Source organism: Myotis yumanensis, unplaced genomic scaffold, assembly GCF_028538775.1.
Source record: "Myotis yumanensis isolate MYYU_CA2020_CCGP unplaced genomic scaffold, mMyoYum1.0.hap1 SCAF_5, whole genome shotgun sequence".
Classification (NCBI taxonomy): Eukaryota; Metazoa; Chordata; class Mammalia; order Chiroptera; family Vespertilionidae; genus Myotis; species Myotis yumanensis.
The window spans coordinates 50,603,202-50,621,871 of NW_027223756.1; the positions used below are offsets into that span (position 1 = coordinate 50,603,202).

An 18,670-nucleotide genomic window follows, 5' to 3' on the forward strand; every position below is an offset into this window, starting at 1 on the left:
TTAAAATCAACCACTGAATTTCCTTATTCATTTGAAGTAGCTGACTTTGCTAGGTTCTGTTTTAAAAACGTCTACACACTTAAAGATTTGTATCCAAATAACCTCCAAGAACTGCTATTATCCTTTATTATCACATTCATACAATTTAATGTGACCAGGTAAATACCAATACCATTACTACTTGCTTTATATGCTCTTGCTTCCAAATAGATCTTCCCCTCCCCTCCAATCACTAAGTAGGTGTTTTTGTTTTTACCTACATCTGTCCCCTTGAGAGTTGAAGATGCCCCCACTCATGCCTTAAAACTGATAACACAAAATGATATTTAATTATACTAGTTTCGGGCTAGACATGAGAAGAAATAGACTCTGCTTAGATATTGTAGTCTGAGAAAATAACTATCCCCAGTCCCTAGGAGAATAACTAATTTTCTCCTGAAAACAAAAGGAAAGGGGAAAACTCTGACCTGTGTTTTGATTCCAGGAACCTCTCAAAATATCGTTACCATGTTATTTCCGCTGCCCCAGGTGACCACTGCTATTATTGAATACCCAGAATGCTGGCATGCTGAATCTGTTTTTGAATTCTAAGCTGGTTGAACTGTGTGTGGTTCCTATGAGTGGCTTTTATTTAGTAGATTTGAGGATAGAAACTAATTTCTTTTGTTTTTCTTGGAAATGGGCAGATTTATTTTTGTTTCTACACCGACTTGGAAGCTGGTAAATGTGCTGAACAAGTGCCGGGAAACACAGCCTAAGTGTTGTATGCAGCTAACTAACTTGGCACAAAGGCTCCTGCTCTAATTTTAGGATGCACCATAAGAAAGTTGCCTCTTATCAGTTGAGATACTTTGCCCAAAATGCCCAGATAATAGTGGCTTAAAAAAAAAAAATAGTGTGATTCTCTGTTTGTTTTTCTTCTTTTTGGGAAAGTAGGTTAGTGATTGTCTGACTACTGTGTTGTACACCTGAAACTAATAACAAAAAATATGTAAAAAAAATAATAATGAAAGTAGGTTAAACTAACATATAAGAATACACATATGCTTCCTCTCCCGATTCTTAATTAGGGAACTTTTAAATTTCTTTTTATTCACTTTGTATTTGGGTATCACTTACTACTATTAAAAGCACAGAACTTAAGTGTACAGTTCAATATAGTTTTATATATTCATCTATATCTATACATAGAAATCTGTGTAATTGGCATACTCAGGTTAAGCAATGGAAATTTCCAGTCCCCAAAAGGTTTTCTCATGCTTCTTCCCAATAACCACCCTCCCCCTGAGAAAGCCCAAGTATAACCATTATTTTGCATTTATAATCATAGATTAGTTTTGCCTAGAGTTGAACTTCATATAAATAAAACCTTTGAGTCTGGCTTGTTTTTCCCAATCTTAAGTCTGTGGGATTCATCCCTGTGGCATGTAGCAGTTCTTCATCCTATGTAGCATTACACTGTGTGACTGTATAACAAACTTTTGACCAATTTGAATGTTGATAGACATTTGGGTTGTCTATAGCTTTTAGTTAATATAAGTAAAGTTGTTGTGAACATTCTCACACATGTCTTTTGATGGACATGACACTTAGTTTTTGGGGTATATACCCATGAGTGGAATTGCTACATCATAGGATATATATATATACATTTAGTGTTAGAAGATTTAGTAGCTTTAGTTTTCCAAAATTATTGTATTAATTGCTTTTCTACCAGCAGTGTAGGAGACTTTCAGTTAGTCTGCATTCTAACCAACACTTGGTATTGTCAGTCATTAATTTTAGCCATTCTAGGGAGTGTGTAGTGGTATCTCACAGTGGTTTTAATTTGCATTTTCCTGGGGATCAAGTCAACCAGAGAGTTTATTTTGTTTTATTATACATTTTCAAACTACTGCCCCCGAGATCTTGATTCATTGAGTCTCCTGAGATGGAGACCAGGCACCTAGATTTCTAACATACCCCACAAGTGATTCTGATGTCATGACACCTCTGGGATAAGAATTAGGCATTTATCACCACTTCCTAGAGGTTTAGTTTCAACGTCTCCAAGGAAGTTTTCACAGTCTGTGAAGGAGATGGTCATGACAAATAAGATTAAAAAAATTTTCTACTTCAAACACGTTAAATAGATTGGGCTTTGATTAGAGGTCTTCGCTATTTGACTAAATAAACTGAAGAAACTGCAGGTTGCTTCACTGGAAATGGCAACTACTGCTGTTTCTTGTTTGTATCCATCTGTGAAATTTACATTTATAAAATGTTCTTTCATTAAAAAAATGGTCTGTTCAGAAGTGAGAAGATTATTTTAGCATTAATGATAATGCATACTCTTTGTGGGCTCTTATTTGCTAAGTTATTTAGACATAGATCTATTCAAAGTGCTTCTCTTTACAGGAAAAAAAAATTTTCAACAGACCAGATAAGTCAGTAATCAATAGAAACCGAGTAACCTTGACCTATTTACCTTTAATTGTGAGCATCAAGGTAACACTTTTGCAATAGAAACCCAGAGCATATTCAGTTAGCAAATGTCGCCCATCTTCAGAGAAAAGGATCTCCTCTGGTCCAACAGGGACGTGAGCAACACCACAGTTTTACTACCACATGCTCAGATACAGCATGTTAGTGTCACAAAATCCACAGACCTATGGCATCAACTTTGAAATATTCTCCTTACCAGTAAGAAAGAGTAGAATTGCTTCCCTGGGTTTCAGCTCTTGAGCCATTTGATTAGAAAAACATGTATATTCTTTTGAATATTTAGAGGCATTATCAGGGCAACCCAACTTCTGTGACGGCAGTAGGGTTTCAAATAGGATAAAACTGCGTTAAGCTAGGGACAGTTGCAGACCAATTTATTATTTGCGGTTCTCCTCACATACCAATCTAATTCTCTCCACTGAAAGCTGGTGGAGACTTTCCTTAACGGTGTTCATTCATTTTCTAAGTGAAATTCTATTAGGAGTTTGCTCCAACAGCTTATTAGCCCTTTAATGAATGCTAATTATACTCTTCATGCCTTCTAAATTAAGAAATAACTCAGAAAATAATTTTACACACATAAGCAAACCCTAAACTGATATTTGGTTCTCAGAAACTTGATCCCAACATTACTTGGAAAGAGCAGTAAGTTAGAAACCTAGGTGAGGCAAAAAGCAACAAACATGGTCCATTGAACTACTTGTAGAGTTGAACGAGGGCAAATGACATGTTTTTATAAGACAGAAGTTTCTTTTTTAGGTCAGTTGATTAACTTTGGCCAGAAATTTTATTTATAGAATATTAAGACAATGCAGTGCTTACATTAAAATATGAAGAGCTGAGTAAATGGTCAGATTAACATGAGTAAAACAATCCTGAAGACGAAACTTTGAAAATAGTGCATTTTCTGAGCCAAAGTGGTAGGGCAGTGTCCCCTTCCTTTTAAAGAACCTTGCTCATCATGTCGTTTGGGAGGGTTGGGCTTGCTTTTTATGGCTGTTGGAAGGTCTTTTCTTTCATGAGCTTGCTAATGAACATAATGGAAGTTTCTTTCTAGTTCCTGTCCCTTAGTTAAGTGCTTAATTAATTACTTCTTTACTTGCTGACACCTTTTGCATGAAAATCCTACAGAAATCCAATAAATGGCAAATGAGATGATGAGTTGAGGGAAGGAGGGATGCCTTAAAGAAAAGCTCTTTCCCTGAATGTGAATCCCCCAGTTAGAACTAGTTCTCCCTAGTCGGCTGAGAAGTAGAAAGATGAGCAGCAGAATAAAGATGAGGTCAAGAGCTGACCCTGGTACCCGCAGCTCCATGGACCTGTAGGCGCCACGTAATAACATGGCCACCTGGGAAGGTTGGCTTGGCTTAGGAAGCACGTTATCATCATGGAAAAAATCTGCCTTTTGTGCTAAAGAAGGTAGAATATGGTAGATCATCTTCCTTTCCAGGAGCCTCAAAGCTAAAGACTATTCAAGGCAAGGTTACCCATGGCTCTTTTACAGCCTCTGGAAGAAAGATCCCTTCTCTTCAGATCTCTTTAATATGAAACAATGATCTTCTGTATAAATGTTGTCACTTAGGTCGTATTTGTTTTAACTGACAGGATCATGCCTGTGGTCGGCAAACTGCGGCTCGCGAGCCTCATGCGGCTCTTTGGCCCCTTGAGTGTGGCTCTTCCTAAGCCTTAGGAAACCCTAATTAAGTTAATAACAATGTACCTACCTATATAGTTTAAGTTTAAAAAATTTGGCTCTCCAAAGAAATTTCAATCGTTGTACTGTTGATATTTGGCTCTGTTGACTAATGAGTTTGCTGACCACTGGTTTAGCCTATTTCCATGTATTTAAACAACTTACCTCCAAACTTTCAAGTGGCTTTGCATCAGAAAAAAATTCTTAACATGGAATAGAGAATGACAGCCCTACTTTGGTGTCGCAGATCCTGTGAAGCCCCCTGGCAGCTCCTTACAAGTGGATTTACCGTCGGCTGTCATTACAACACCACCGTCCGCCCAGGTGGACTCATCCTCTGGTGCCCAGCCTCCTCCATATCAGCTCATTAACCTGCCACCACATCTGGAGACTCTTGGCATCCAGGAGGATCCTCAAGACTACCTCTTGCTAGTCAACTGTCAAAGCAAGAAGCCTGAACCCACCAGGTAAACCACATATGCCTGCCTCTGTGTGTGTGTATGCGTGCGTGTGCGCGCACGCGCACTCATTTAGGAATCTTACCTGTAAACTTTTTTAAGGTTTGAAAGAAACCATTTATATAGGTTTCTATTTTATGCATATATTTCAAGTTTATATTCCTCCACAAATGATCTCTGTTACTCATGAGGTTTTGTTGAAGAAACACGTTCTCTAGCATCTTTGGCAAGGAACATTTTTATACCGGAAGCTCTTTGGGAAACCTGTCTTCCGTTTCATAGTCTTTGTTACAGACTCACAGTATTACTTGCTTAACAGATTTCACTGATTTAAAATGGTGATCTTGCTCCATTTCTTATGTGATTATAAACCAGCCAAGGGTCATCTTTTGTTTCTGAAGAAGGAGAGGAATACCTACTACTAGAAGATTTTGAAAGCAAAACGATTCCATTGCAGTGAGTGTGTTGTGGTTGCTTTGGATCTGTGTGAGAAATCATACAGGTAAAATCCCAATATAGCAAAACCTATGGAAAATACAAATTGAGCTTTAGTGAAAGTGGATGAAATCAAATATATTGCTAAAAGCTATGGAAGGTGGATTTTCCTACATAACAGTGAAGTGGAGCTTACCCAAGCCTTCACTTTACAAATTTTAAGTAGAAAGGAGTATGTGGATTTCGGTGCTTGACCAGAGGTGTCATAAAGGCTTTCCCAAATCCTGCTTTTTTCCGTCATCTCCATCCCTGCTCCAAGACCCCTCTCTTCTAAGCTGTAAGATATTTTAATTTGATATTGAGTAATTGGAAGGCTTGAGGTCATGGTAAGTGTTGGAGCTGAAAAAATAATGATCAGGAGGCCTGTCAATGCCATTAACAGCTGTGACAATTAATGATATTGGGTATATTTATTATCTGACTTTGTAGTATAAATATGGGCATAAACTGCATAGTAGATGTGAAAGATTTTTAAACAGGGTTATTGGATACTAAGCATTATTTTTTATAACAAAAAGATTTTTTTTCATGTAGACAGCGACTGGGCTAGAAATACACAAAGCGCTTGTTCAAAAAATTTTATATAGAATTTTTAAGATTCACAAATTCATTTCTGTGACCTATTCCCTAAGATAATGGAATCAAACACTCATAAGATGCATTTCTATATATTTGTTGTAATGGGATTTTACCTGTAAGAGAAAATAAAATAATTTATAAATCAACACTAGTTAATAATACCAAATTCTAACTTGATTTTTGCTTGTTTGACGTGAGTATTTAAAATTACACACTCGCAACTTTGTTACCTATGCTACTAACTAAGATTTTATTTTATGGAGAGTCACAATTATTTTTCAGTATCAACTTTTTAAAAAGCCAACAGTTAAGTGACAGTTTTCAGTACATTTTCTTTTTATATAAAATCTTTCATTGATCTCATTGTTATCACAGCTTTCCTGTTGTGATCAAAATTATGCTCAAATATATTTTGCATCTACTTTTTTGCAAAAATGACAGTTAACAAATATTTATGATGTGCCCACTATTTTGTTAAATGCTCTGAAGGTACAAACTAATTACATACTTCACAGCCCCCTCAGATACAGTCACCTTCACAGTTTACAAGTAAACCTGTGAAAAAGTCAAAACATGTAAATATTTTAAGCATTTATAGATGGAGGCAAGATAGGAGAATTGCAAACCCTTGTTCAGACTGCAAGTCTCAGCTCAGACACATGTAGAAACATTTCCCCAAACTCCACGGCTGGATTAAATGCCACTGTGGGTCTTTATAGCATCCTAGTTGTACCTTCATATCTCTGATTTATCATAGAATTGGAAATAGATTGATATTTTTTTACATTCTCCCCTAAACTATAAGCTAGTCAAAGGTAGGAAGTTTATTGCTCATTGTGCTTCTGACATCTTATAACTCACATGTTTGAATTCACTGACAGTGCACATTTTTAGAAAATGTGTAAATACGTTGTAAATTCCTTCCCAGGGAGGAGTAGAATTTGAACTACACCTGGTTGGTAAGAGAAAGGGAGGCTATCATTAGTAATTTGCATAAAAATGCTTGAGGGATAGGAGAGGTGAAAATGAGAGTGCTGGGTTGGAGATAAGGTGGAGGAGAGCCTGCTTTGGTTTGCGGAATAGTAGGACATAAAATAGGATATAAAAGGTGGAGCCAGGTTATTAGTAAGCCTCAATGCTAAGGGGAGTAGTTTGTGGGCTTTTTGTAGTTCCCACACCCATAGAGATCTTAAAACGGGATTTTCTCTGGGTATATAAGTGATATGAAAATCATGTTTAAAAAAAAATTTTTTAATCCTCACCTGAGGCTATTTTTCCATTGACTTTTAGAGAGAGTGGAAGAGAGAGGAAAAGACAGAGAGAAACACCAATGTGAGAGAAACACATCGATTGGTTGCCTCCTGCATGCGCCCCGACGAGGGCCCAGGCCGGGGAGAAGCCTGCAATCAAGGTACATGCCCTTGACCAGAATCGAACCCGGGACCCTTCAGTCCACAGGCCGACGCTCTTTCCAAACTGTCTAGGGCTGAAAATATTGATCTTACCACAGCATAGTAGTATCACCCCATGCATAGATTGGAAGAAAAAGAATCTAGGGTACAGAAGTTTACTCAGGAGGGTTCAGAAGTATAGAACTTAGCAGAAACCTGAACTTGGGTTGGTGACAGTGGGACTAGGGCAAGGGATGTACACTTGGTTAGGAAGAAAGACTTCGTGACTGAGTGATGGTGGTGATCAAAGAGAATGAATTAAAGCTGATTGGGTTTTGAGCCTAGAGAACCTGAATGAGGACATTTCTTTTAAGGATAAATCGGAAAGGGCTGTCAAAGTTGAATTTTGTTTGATACACAAAAGCTACTGGAGTAACCAAGTAGAAATATCAACAGTTGGAAAATATGGGACTCATAGATGGGAGTTGTCAGCATTCGCTGGAAGGTGACGATAGGAGACAGGAGGACTCTTTAATGGTGTGTGCGCTCACGAATGAGAGGATTGAATTCTGTTGGCCATTCCTAGGCAGAGAGACAGGAAGAAGGAACCTGTCAATGAACAAGGGGATGATCAGTGAGGGACAAGGGAAATTAGGATATCACAACATGGGTTCTTTATAACAGCAGAGGAGAATGCCAAAACATAAATGGAGTACGTAGAGCCAGGTGTTACTAAAATGTCAAGGAAGAAAAGCCCTTAAAAATCTCTGACAAGTTCATTTTTAAAATTAGTAAGTTTAAGTTCCTACAGGACTTCAGACAGCATGCATGGGTAGCTAAGGGATCCTGTTTAACATTATGGAGTGTGCTGGTATCCAGATCGTAGCTTCATTTTGCCTTCTACCCAAATTTTGTGATACGACAAAATGCAGAGACGGAAAATGTACCCAAAGCATAAAGTATACTCTAATGAGATTCCTCAAGGTTAATTTAGTTTGGAATTGGCTCACTCTGTGACTTGTGTTTTGATCCTCTTTACAGTATTAGCTAAATGCTTGTTAAAGAAAATTAATAGAAAGGAGGATATACCAAGCCTTTCAAGTTGCCCCCCCCCCCCCCCCCCCCGTAGATCACACTGAATTTATTCAATGCCAGGTAATCATTAGACTTCCAGTGGTACAGAACAACAGATTAGCCACAGGTGGGCTAAAGAGCAGTGGATCACCTTAATAAGTTGTGTTGGCACCACATTTTTGCATGCTTTTCAGAGGAAATGCTTTTTTTCCTTGTGTCTGTGCCTTAATCATTTACCTTTCTAATTCCAGTACTTCAGGGATTGTGGTTTTATGTGTGAATTTAATAGGTGGAGTTGAGGGTGTGGGCGGGTCCAGGACAGAAATTAGGAAGAATGCTTTCGGTGGTTTTGTGGTGGCGGTTTTGTTGTCTGGTGTATAATCATAAAAATGAGCAGCATTTGTGCTTTCAATCTCATGGATCACACCAAAAAAAAAAAAAAATCTAATGAAAAAAGCCGTGAATTTTGATTGCTAAGCTGTAAATATATTTATTAAAAAGCAGTCTTATGTCCTCACCCTGTTTTATTTTCTGTCATTAACAATTTTTATTTAGAACACATGCTGATTCGGCAAAATCCACCTCTTCTGACACAGACTGCAATGATAATGTCCCTGCTCATAAAAACCCTGCTTCCTCCCAGAGCAAACACGGAGTGAACGGCTTCTTCCAGCAGCAAATCATGTATGACTCCCCGCCGCCTCGCGCCGTGTCTGTTTCTGTAGACTCCAGCCTCTACAACATGCCCAGGAGTTACTCCCACGACGTTCTTCCAAAGGCGTCTCCATCGAGTACCGAGGCCGATGGAGAACTCTATGTGTTTAATACCCCCTCTGGGACTTCGAGTCTAGAGACTCAAATGAGGCATGTGTCTATTAGCTATGACATTCCTCCAACACCTGGTAATACTTACCAGATTCCACGAACATTTCCAGAAGGAACCTTGGGACAGACGTCAAAGCTAGACACTATTCCAGATATCCCTCCCCCCCGGCCACCAAAACCACACTCGGCTCACGACCGATCTCCTGTGGAAACGGGCAGCATCACACGCACGGCCTCGGACACCGACAGCAGCTACTGTGTTCCCACCGCAGGGATGCCGCCGTCGCGCAGTAACACCATCTCCACCGTGGATTTGAACAAACTGCGGAAAGGTGAGCGCTCCTTGGCTTCTACTCTATTAGAGGTTCACGATGGAAAATATGTTGTTCTCAATATTGGTTCTTTTTTAAAAAAAAATACATGCTTACTGATTTCAGAGAGGAAGGGAGAGGGAGAGAGAAACATCAATGATGAGAGAGAATCATGGGTGGGCTGCCTCCTTCATGCCCCACACTGGGGATGGAGCCCACAACCTGGGCATGTGCCCTGAATGGGAATTGAACCGGTGACGTCCTGATCATAAGTCGATGCTCAACCACTGAGCCACGCCTGCCAGGCTGAATATTTATTCTGTTAAGCATAATAGGATACCAAATGATAGTCCTTTGTTTCTTCAATCCTGCAGTTACCCACTCATGTAGCAAAGATACCAGGGTCTCAGTAGATTCCCGGGAGAGAGAGAGTGACAGACAGACAGACAGACAGGTGTGCCTGTGTGTGTGTTCTGCCAGAAGGGACAAAGAGTTGGAGTTTTTCATCCCTGAAGAAGTATAGCCTTAGCAGTTCTTTCCTGCCTCAGGAAGTCTGCACCCCTCTCTCCCTCTTTCTATATATCATGGAGGGATAGTCCCTGATGGGGCAGAGGAGCAGGAAATGGGCCAGCCACACAGCTTCCGAGACTCATACCCTTTCCTGGATTTGTGCCCTTAGGGCCACTTCTATGTGTCACATCTATTGGGCTCCATTTCCTTCCTTGCTAGATAAGCAGTGTTTACGTTGTGTCTACCAGGTAATCATCAGTCCCAATCAAGCCACTCTGATTTTTGTTTGCTGTTTTTTATTTTTAAAGCTCTGAATCTTCTCTCTCCTTATTCCTCGTCACTTCACTTATTCCTGCTCTGTCTCCTTGAGCCTTCCAGAAGTTACAGACCTTGAGAGGAGAAAAATTGAGTCTGGGTTATACCCTAAGATTCTTAATATTCTAAAAATAGAAAGTCAAAGTGTAAAATTCTCACACCCTAAAAACTATGGTGGAGTTACCCAGCTGTCTTACAGAAGATAAAGATTTAATGCATCTAATTCCCTTGAAGTGTTTGTGTAATCTGGGTGTAAGTTAGTGAGATATAATTGAGGCCCAAGGTGGTGCAAAAGGTAAGAAAATAGAAGTATATCTTTCTCCATTTTTGGATAACCCACCACGACCCCAGTCTTAGACATCACTCACTGTCATAATCAAATACTGGTACTGGTTAGCATGTGACCGAGTGCCTGCATTTTCTAACGTACCAATTCAGGATACTATTCTGTGAGCATCCTTTTTAAGGTCTGTGTGCATATGTACCTGCATGTGTGTGTGTTTAAAGAGAGAGAGAAAGAATAGGTCATTCCTGACTACCCTGAGAACTGGCAAATGTGGGAAGAAATGTTTATAGTTTGTTCTTTATTTTAGATGCTAGTTCTCAAGACTGCTATGATATTCCACGAACATTTCCAAGTGATAGATCTAGTTCCCTTGAAGGCTTCCATAACCACTTTGTAAGTATAACTGACCTTGGCATGATCGAGTGTATATTTCATTGTCAAAAATCTTGATGCTTGGTTCCCTGAGACTAAATGAGATCATGAAATAAAAGCCCCTTCAGATCCGTAGGAATAGGTGTGACGTACAATTGTGTTTTCCTGTTTGACAGCAGTTTTTGTTTATTAAAAGAAATGTATGTGTGTTTTAGAAAATCAAAAATGTATCGACAGTGGGAAGTGTATCAAGTGAAGAGCTGGATGAGAATTACGTGCCGATGAATCCCAACTCTCCGCCGAGACAGCATTCCAGCAGTTTTACAGAACCCATTCAGGAAGCAAATTATGTGCCCATGACCCCAGGGACGTTTGATTTCTCTTCATTTGGAATGCAAGTTCCTCCTCCTGCTCATATGGGCTTCAGGTCCAGCCCAAAGACCCCTCCCAGAAGGCCTGTCCCCGTTGCAGACTGTGAACCACCCCCCGTAGATAGGAACCTCAAGCCGGACAGAAAAGGTAAGCAGAGCAGGGCATAGGAGAAGGGTCTAGCTCTGCCTTGAACTGTCATTAAATCCAGAACAGGATTGGGACTAGAAATTCTGAAGTATTTCCTATTACCTTAGTTAATAACTTGTTTAAGTGATATTGCTCTTATAGATTAATAATCATTATATTATATGTTGATGCCTACATGCGATTTTTAAATCTCCTGTCTTGACAGCAGAGGTTACAAACTAAAGCACGCACAAGGATTGGCAGGGAAGAGGAGGAGGGAATTAGGAAAAACTCGAGTGCCCTAATTGGAGTAACTGCTCCTGGACCACAACCCTTTGTTGACTTGTGAAAATAATATAGACCCGTACATGCAAATCTTCTGATGTATCAGGAGAAACCAGAAATTTCACATTTCATGTATATTATCTTTTGACTTTTAAGTTCTAAGAACTGATTTAATTATTTTAAACGAACAAAACATTGCAGATCAAACCAGAGTATATAGTATCAAATCAAACTTGAGATAATTAATGTGCCTGACAGTGAGATTGCTTGTATAATCTTTCCATTCTGTTGTACAACAACTTCTTAAAAATTATTCTTCCTTGCTGGGATATAAATAAGTGCTTCTAGTTTTTTCTTTCGTGCTGGCCTTCATAAGTAACATTAATTCTCAAGTAGCGTGGTTTGTCAAGAACTCCTTGGAAAAGAAACTTTTCAGCCAAATGGGTGATATGTACTAAAGGTTTACAATTTGGGTTTGAGTGGTCAAGACCCTCACCGCTAGCTGTGTTGCAGCATTGCTGTTAATGTGACTTAATCTGGACCACTGAGTAAGTTATTAAATCTGCTGTGACCAGTGGCACAACTTTTGGGGTATTCAGCACATTTGAAAAGTCTCATGTGCTATACATCGCTTTTATCTTTTTCTTTTTTAAATATATTTTTATTGATTTCAGAGAGGAAGGAAGAGGGAGAAAGAGATAGAAACATCAATGGTGAGAGAGAATCATTGATTAGCTGCCTCCGGCATGCCCCCGACTGGGGATCGAGCCCACAACCCGGGCATGTGCCCTTGACTGGAATCGAACCCGGGACCCTCAGTCCGCAGGCCAGCGCTCTATCCACTGAGCCAAACCGGCTAAGCTATACGTAGCTTTTTAAGAGCATGTAATGTCTGTGTAAATTTCTCATTAGCCTGGGCTTAGATCATTAATATTAATTCTGATTAAGTACCAGCTGTGGGGAAGGGAGACAGACTCTCACTCAGAGTAACTGAAGAACGTGAGTTTTGTTTCCTTTGGCTGTAAGTGAGGAAACTCCTGTGCTGAAGTGAGAAAGTGATTGGGAGCCGAGGCACCCCTAGGGTACTGGCGCTTTGTCCTGCCCTCTGCATGTTTGTCCTGTGGGAAGTCTGCGTCTGCTTTGCTCTCTCTCACATTCTTTCCTTCTTTGTGTTCCTCTGCTCTGTATCCTCTACTTGTCTTGGTTTTCTGCTTTCCCAGAGCTCTGGCCTGCAGTGCCCCTCGCTGGGCCCCTTTTTACATGCCCCTGCAGCTTCCACATCTCCTAATTGCCTCCTTCATTATTTACGCACTTCAGATCACTCGGAGAGATGGCTCTCACTGGTCGTTCACACCAAGCCACGTGATAGATTGTAGGCCAGGCCATAGTTTGGCTGCTGTTGGGTCCAGGGTCCACCTTTGGTCCAACCGCTGGGAAGATGGTCACGTTTAACATCCATGCCACCCAGACAGCCCCGGAAGCAGGGCCATGATCCGGATGGTTACCTTACAAAGGGTGTGAGCACCACTGGCTTTTTATTTAATAATTTTTCCTTCTGTTACTCTTTGTCCTCATTTGTCTTTAAATTTATGTAGACGCTATTGGTCGTTTTCTTCTTTGCCTGCAATGTGTGAAAGCATTTTTGGACATGCGTACATTTATCATTGAGCTCAAGGTCGCTGAAGGATTAAAAATACAAGTGTCACGAACTCTTTGCAATTATGAAATATTCATTTTAATGCTACACTGGTTCTTCTCTTATTTTTCTGTAATTAGTGCATGGTAGCAGCAGAGCTACAGTTTTTCAAACGTCACAGTTGTATATCTTGAGGTCTCCCATAAATGTGGAGGTGGTACAGGTTGGATAAAATACAGGCTTCAACTCCCACCTGTTTTACTTCCCTGCCTGTTCCTTCTTCCCCTCGGGCTGTGCGGAACGCAGTTTGAAAATTCCTGGTCGATTTCACAGTTAATAATTCTATGTGGTAAGCTTAATGCGGAATCAGAAAAGACCCTTATTTATATGTTAGAACAGTTGTAAAATAATGCTTTTAGTATCATCTAGATCTAACAGAGCTCATGTACCCCATATTATAATAGACAGTATATCATAATAATATGGCATGAACTAGTATACTATATATGATATATTATATATATATATAACATATTTGTATATTTACTCCTCCCTATGTGTATAGTGACAGTATATTCTAGCACATGGCAGAGTAACCTCCATAAAGTGACTTCACATTAGAACAGAACAAAGCAGGTTTTTGGTGACTTCTGGAGATTGTGTTCAGTCTTTTACAAAATTAGCTGAACTGTTGAGATACAATTCTTAGCTCATGGGCCAGAATATTTATTTGGTACCTTTTCTTAGATGCAAAATGAACTGAGAAAGCACCCAGAATAAATAACCACATAGTTTTTGGCAAAATCAAGGAGAATGGGTTTTGCAAAATAATAGTTACTAAAATCATAGTAATAAAGAAAATGTTGACCTAGCCGGTTTGGCCCAGTGGATAGAGCATCGGCCTGTGGACTGAAGGGTCCCAGGTTCAGTTTCGGCCAAGGACACATACCTTGGTTGCAGGCAGGATCCCTGGCCCTGGTCAGGGCACATGTGGAAGGCAACCAATTGATGTGTCTCTTTCACATTAATGTTTCTCTCTCTCTCTCTCTCTCTCTCTCTCTCTCTGTCTCTTCCCCTCCCTTCTACTCTCTCTAAAAATCATTGGAAAAATATCCTTGGGGGAGGATTAACAAAAATAATAAATAAATAGTAAAATATTTTTGCTTTTCTTTAGTACTGTCCTACTTTTTCAGTAAATATGATACAAGAGAGGATGCATGAGAAGGTATTTAATATTGCAGGACAAACATTGTCAACCTACTTTAGAAAGTTTTAACTATTCAAGAAAAACACATTTTAAACCTAAATTTAGATCTTGAAGCAAAGTTTATTCTTCAGAACTTAAATTGTAAAACAAATGTCTTATTTGGTCATGAAATTCTTTTCATTATCATAGCATCAGATGAGTCTGTTGTAAATTTTTCATTCTGTGACATCAGATACATGACTCAATCTATTATTCTAGTATCTCTTATTAACTAAACATAATAATAAACAAACCTAATTCTATCATATATGGCTTGATTATTTTCAGAGCCTGGTTCAACATCCAGTATAGCCAGTTTCTGGAGTATCTTTGGAAGGGTCTGTAATAAATGAGTGACATTCTAGTCTTATTTATACCCCCAATTATAGATCTCAGCTGCTGTAGTTAGTAGTGCAGATGAGTTTTTGAAATATCTCTGAGTAACTGAAGCTGCAGAAATACATAGATATTCTAAACTCATATGTTTAATGTATTTTCATGGATCCTTCGCCAATCCCCTAACCTGTGGTAGCTATATTTTTACCCGTCCCATTTCTGTCATGATAGTATTTGTTTTGAGCCAAGTTTTATGTATATTACTAGAGGAAAATACATCATTCCGTGTGTTCTATTAAGTATTAGGAAAGCAGATGAGTCCTTGGAAATGCAGCACAAATTATGTTTTGATTCTTTTCACTGAAACGTTTATGTTTTCATAGAAAAGTATTGCAAAGTTTGAGAAATTCCTGTAACATGTCTATCGTGGCTTCTCTTAAAGTCAGTCTTTATATAAATCTACCATATTTAATCACGGCACTTGTCTAGACCCCCTCCCCCATTCAGTCTCCTTCTAACATGATGGAGCAGCTGTTTGAGCCTCAGATGCTGTCTTTTTTATTTTGTTTTGTTTGGCTTTGTCCATTCATGGCTTTCAGCAGTGGTTCTGACCATTCGCTATGGTATTGGTTTGGAAAAAGCGGTGCAAGGTTAGTTGCTTCTGGCGTTTTGGTACATGAGTTTGGTTAAAGTGCCGTCAGGTCTGGCTCGTCGCTTTGGTGCAGGAAGCATCGTGAGGAGCTTCCTTGGGTGGGTCTTTTCTGGGCACAGTGATACATTTGCTCTAAACATTTTTTCAAGACATTTTCTAAAGAAATTTTCAATGTAATTAAAAATTAGCATGCTTTCTCAAAATGGCTTTTATGCTATAATAAATGGAAGATGGATGAATGACACTGGTAAAAATAACTAGATTTTAATAAACAAGTGTTAAAGTTTGACTTTCAGTTGGGTTCCTGTTTGGTGTTACAGTGTAAAGGGAGTGAAAATGGAGTGTATTTTTACGGCATAGCCTTTACATGTGGGGTTTTTCCCCCCCTAGACATTCTGGACCTTCCAGTATAATTACTATTATTCTCTATACAGTGAGACCATTAAAACAAGTGGGAAAGTTTTTCATATGCTGCCTTGATTACTTTTTGGAATTAGCAGAGAATAATAACGTAAATTATTTTTCTTTCCTGAATTTTGAGATGCCTACTGGAAATAGCATAACCTGTAAAAGTTCGGAGGAGCATAAATAATTCCACTTTGAGTTGAATGCATGTAGAGGCAGTACCTATTAAAATGATATTTGAAAGTTCATGGATTTTGCAAAAAAGATGGCATCTGCTTATTTGGAATGACCTCATGTGACTGCCGTGACCGTATTTGGGGATGACCAACTTTTAAAACAACATTCATTCACTCTTTTTTACCTCTTAAAGGACAAACAAAAAATTATGACATTGATCAGATTACACACCACAGCTTTTAAATATGGTAGGTTTCAGTGCCTACCAGCTTACCCATGCCCTCTGCTAGGTCTTGTGGGGGAAGGAAAGATGGCTTCCCTGAAGAAGCTCACCTTCAGTGGAGGAGGGAGAAAAGTAAACACATTATCATAATTAGCATGGAAGGGGCTGTGGTTGAGGTAAGCTCTTGGCACTGTTAGCTAAGCTCCCCTGAGGATAGTCTGAGTGGGTGAGTGGCAATTAAATGATGGTAGAGGAGGGGAGGGTGGCAGAGGATCTCTAGTCAGAATAAACAGCATGCCCAGATCCTTTAAAAAGAGGGGAGATGGGGCTGGCACAGTCGTGGGTGGGAGGGAGGGAGGAAAGTAAGAATGGAGGAATGAATGCCAAATGCCTTGCAGGTGCCTGATCCTGAGAGTATTATGATCCACGCTAATGAGTTTGGGCTTTATTCTGAGTACCTCATGAAAGGGTTTTATACAGGCGAATAATATAATCAGGTTGGCCTCTAGAAAGCTCATTCTAAGGTTGAATGATCAGACAGAAAATATTGTATTTTAAAATTATACCTTTTTCAGCATCTTGGGTTCTTGAAGCCTTGATTTAGAGATGATCAAATAAGAAAGGCCTTTCCTGGCTCTCAGTGCTCCCTCAACGTGGGGACTTACAGTGATTTTTAAAGTTTGAGGGCACGTGCAGTATAGGTGGAGGTCATTTAGCCACACAGTGTGTGAGGTCCGCTCCCCAAAAAGCATGTAACTGACGTGCACATTAGTAAAGGAAGGAAGGACTTCAGACTTTCAGATTTTTTTTTTAATTCTTGGGTGAATGAAAACAAACAATTACATTGTCAGTATAAGTATAAAGTAACCCTGATATAGGAAGGTGAGAAAGTGGAATCTGGAGCAACTCCTGAGAGATCTGCTATGGGAACCAGGAGTATAGGAAGCGAAGCAGGTTGGTGGTGAGTCAAAGGATAAATTCCTTTCTGAACATGTAGTGCCAACGCCTGCAGACCATCCATGCGGGTGGTTTTGTAGATATGTGGATTAGGATCTGGAGCAGAGATCTGAACCAGAGATTAAGGTTTACCAAACTGTGCTCCAAGTAAGGAAGAAACACATGATCCAGAGATTGACAGTCTGGGGGAGATAAGCACGATAGGGATTTCAGCAGTAGTTGGCACTTTTTGCCAAGTGAAAAAAAAAAGTCACTTTTTTTTTCCAACCTCATCCAGCTAAAGCCAAGTCATAACTGCCTTGGATTTAAAAGTCGAGGCTCAAATGAGTTCCTCTGTTTACACTCCGAATTTGAGAATCAGTCTATCTTCAGATTGGTTCATTTTTGCCTTTCTTATTTCTTACTCTTTATTTTCACACCTTTCTTCAACGGTCAGAAAAGCATTCAAGTATTTGCCTAGAAGGAGAAGAAGACATTACGAGACAAGCATATTTACACCATGCGGCGTGACTTTTATTGAGTTTGGAAGGATAGAGAGAAATAAAGCTAACAAAATGTCTCAGTGACTCAGCACAGTTCAGTACAACCTATCCACATTCCCACTTTTCTCCTAAAATCAACCTCAAGCTCTGGATGCTGAGAAAATACATGTAAATGTTTTAAAGGCACTTGAAAAATCTCACTCAATATCATATTTTTCTATTAAAAAAAACAAGGAGTACCCTTGAGAGTACTTGAGAGATGGCATTGGTTTGGAGGAGAGATGATGATGACCTCAGTGTCGAATGTTGGAAGGATAATTGGAGGTGACCTGTCAGACAGCTGAAGTGTGGAAGTACGTAGATCAAAACTAGGTAGATTTAGAAGTCATGTGACCTTGATTATTTAACCACAAATATAGGTAAGATGCCAAGGGTGAAAGTTGAGAAATGTAAGGAATGACCCACTGTTAGATAAACCACAGTGAAAAATCAGGCAGAAGCTGAGAGCTAATGAAAGCGGGTCTTTTAGAAAAGGAGGCGGGCAGAGAACACACTGAGTAAGCAACAAACCAAAAGTAGCTCTAAAAGCAATTTGTAATTTTTAAACATCACCACGCTAAACACTGATTTTCTAAGATTCTCTATTTCCCAAAAGGATAGAGAGGTACAGCAAAATGGGATCGTACAGGAGCATGGTGTGACCTGAGCAAGTCACTTAACCTCCTTTCATTCTTCAAGGATATCTCATCCCTAAAATGAAGAAGCTGGGTTTGGGCTGTAAAGGCCTTTCAGCTCTAAAATAAATGTATTTTCTTATGGAAATACACTATTTTGGAGAAGTATAAAAAGCTGGCATGCCCTTTTGTTTTAGAAAAGTGCCCAGCCAGCATGGGCCCTGGATAGGTCAGTATTAGGGGTAGGATCATGGCCCAAAATGTTAGCACTCACATCTTAAAGTAGGCCTGCATCATTTCTGAATT

At 39.5% G+C, this 18,670-nt stretch overlaps 1 protein-coding gene across 5 annotated transcripts in view; it reads left to right on the top strand.

The window, feature by feature from the left end:
* Nucleotides 1-18,670, top strand: part of GAB1 (GRB2 associated binding protein 1) — a 118,680-nt gene that overhangs the window by 88,479 nt on the left and 11,531 nt on the right. For 3 of the 5 annotated variants that reach the window (XM_070415237.1, XM_070415233.1, XM_070415235.1), the window contains exons 3-7: nt 4,425-4,644; nt 5,011-5,091; nt 8,730-9,331; nt 10,729-10,814; nt 11,009-11,312. In XM_070415237.1, coding sequence (XP_070271338.1) covers nt 4,425-4,644; nt 5,011-5,091; nt 8,730-9,331; nt 10,729-10,814; nt 11,009-11,312 — 1,293 coding nt within the window. The remainder of the gene's footprint in view (nt 1-4,424; nt 4,645-5,010; nt 5,092-8,729; nt 9,332-10,728; nt 10,815-11,008; nt 11,313-18,670) is intronic. The other 2 variants (XM_070415234.1, XM_070415236.1) reach the window with 1 other exon arrangement.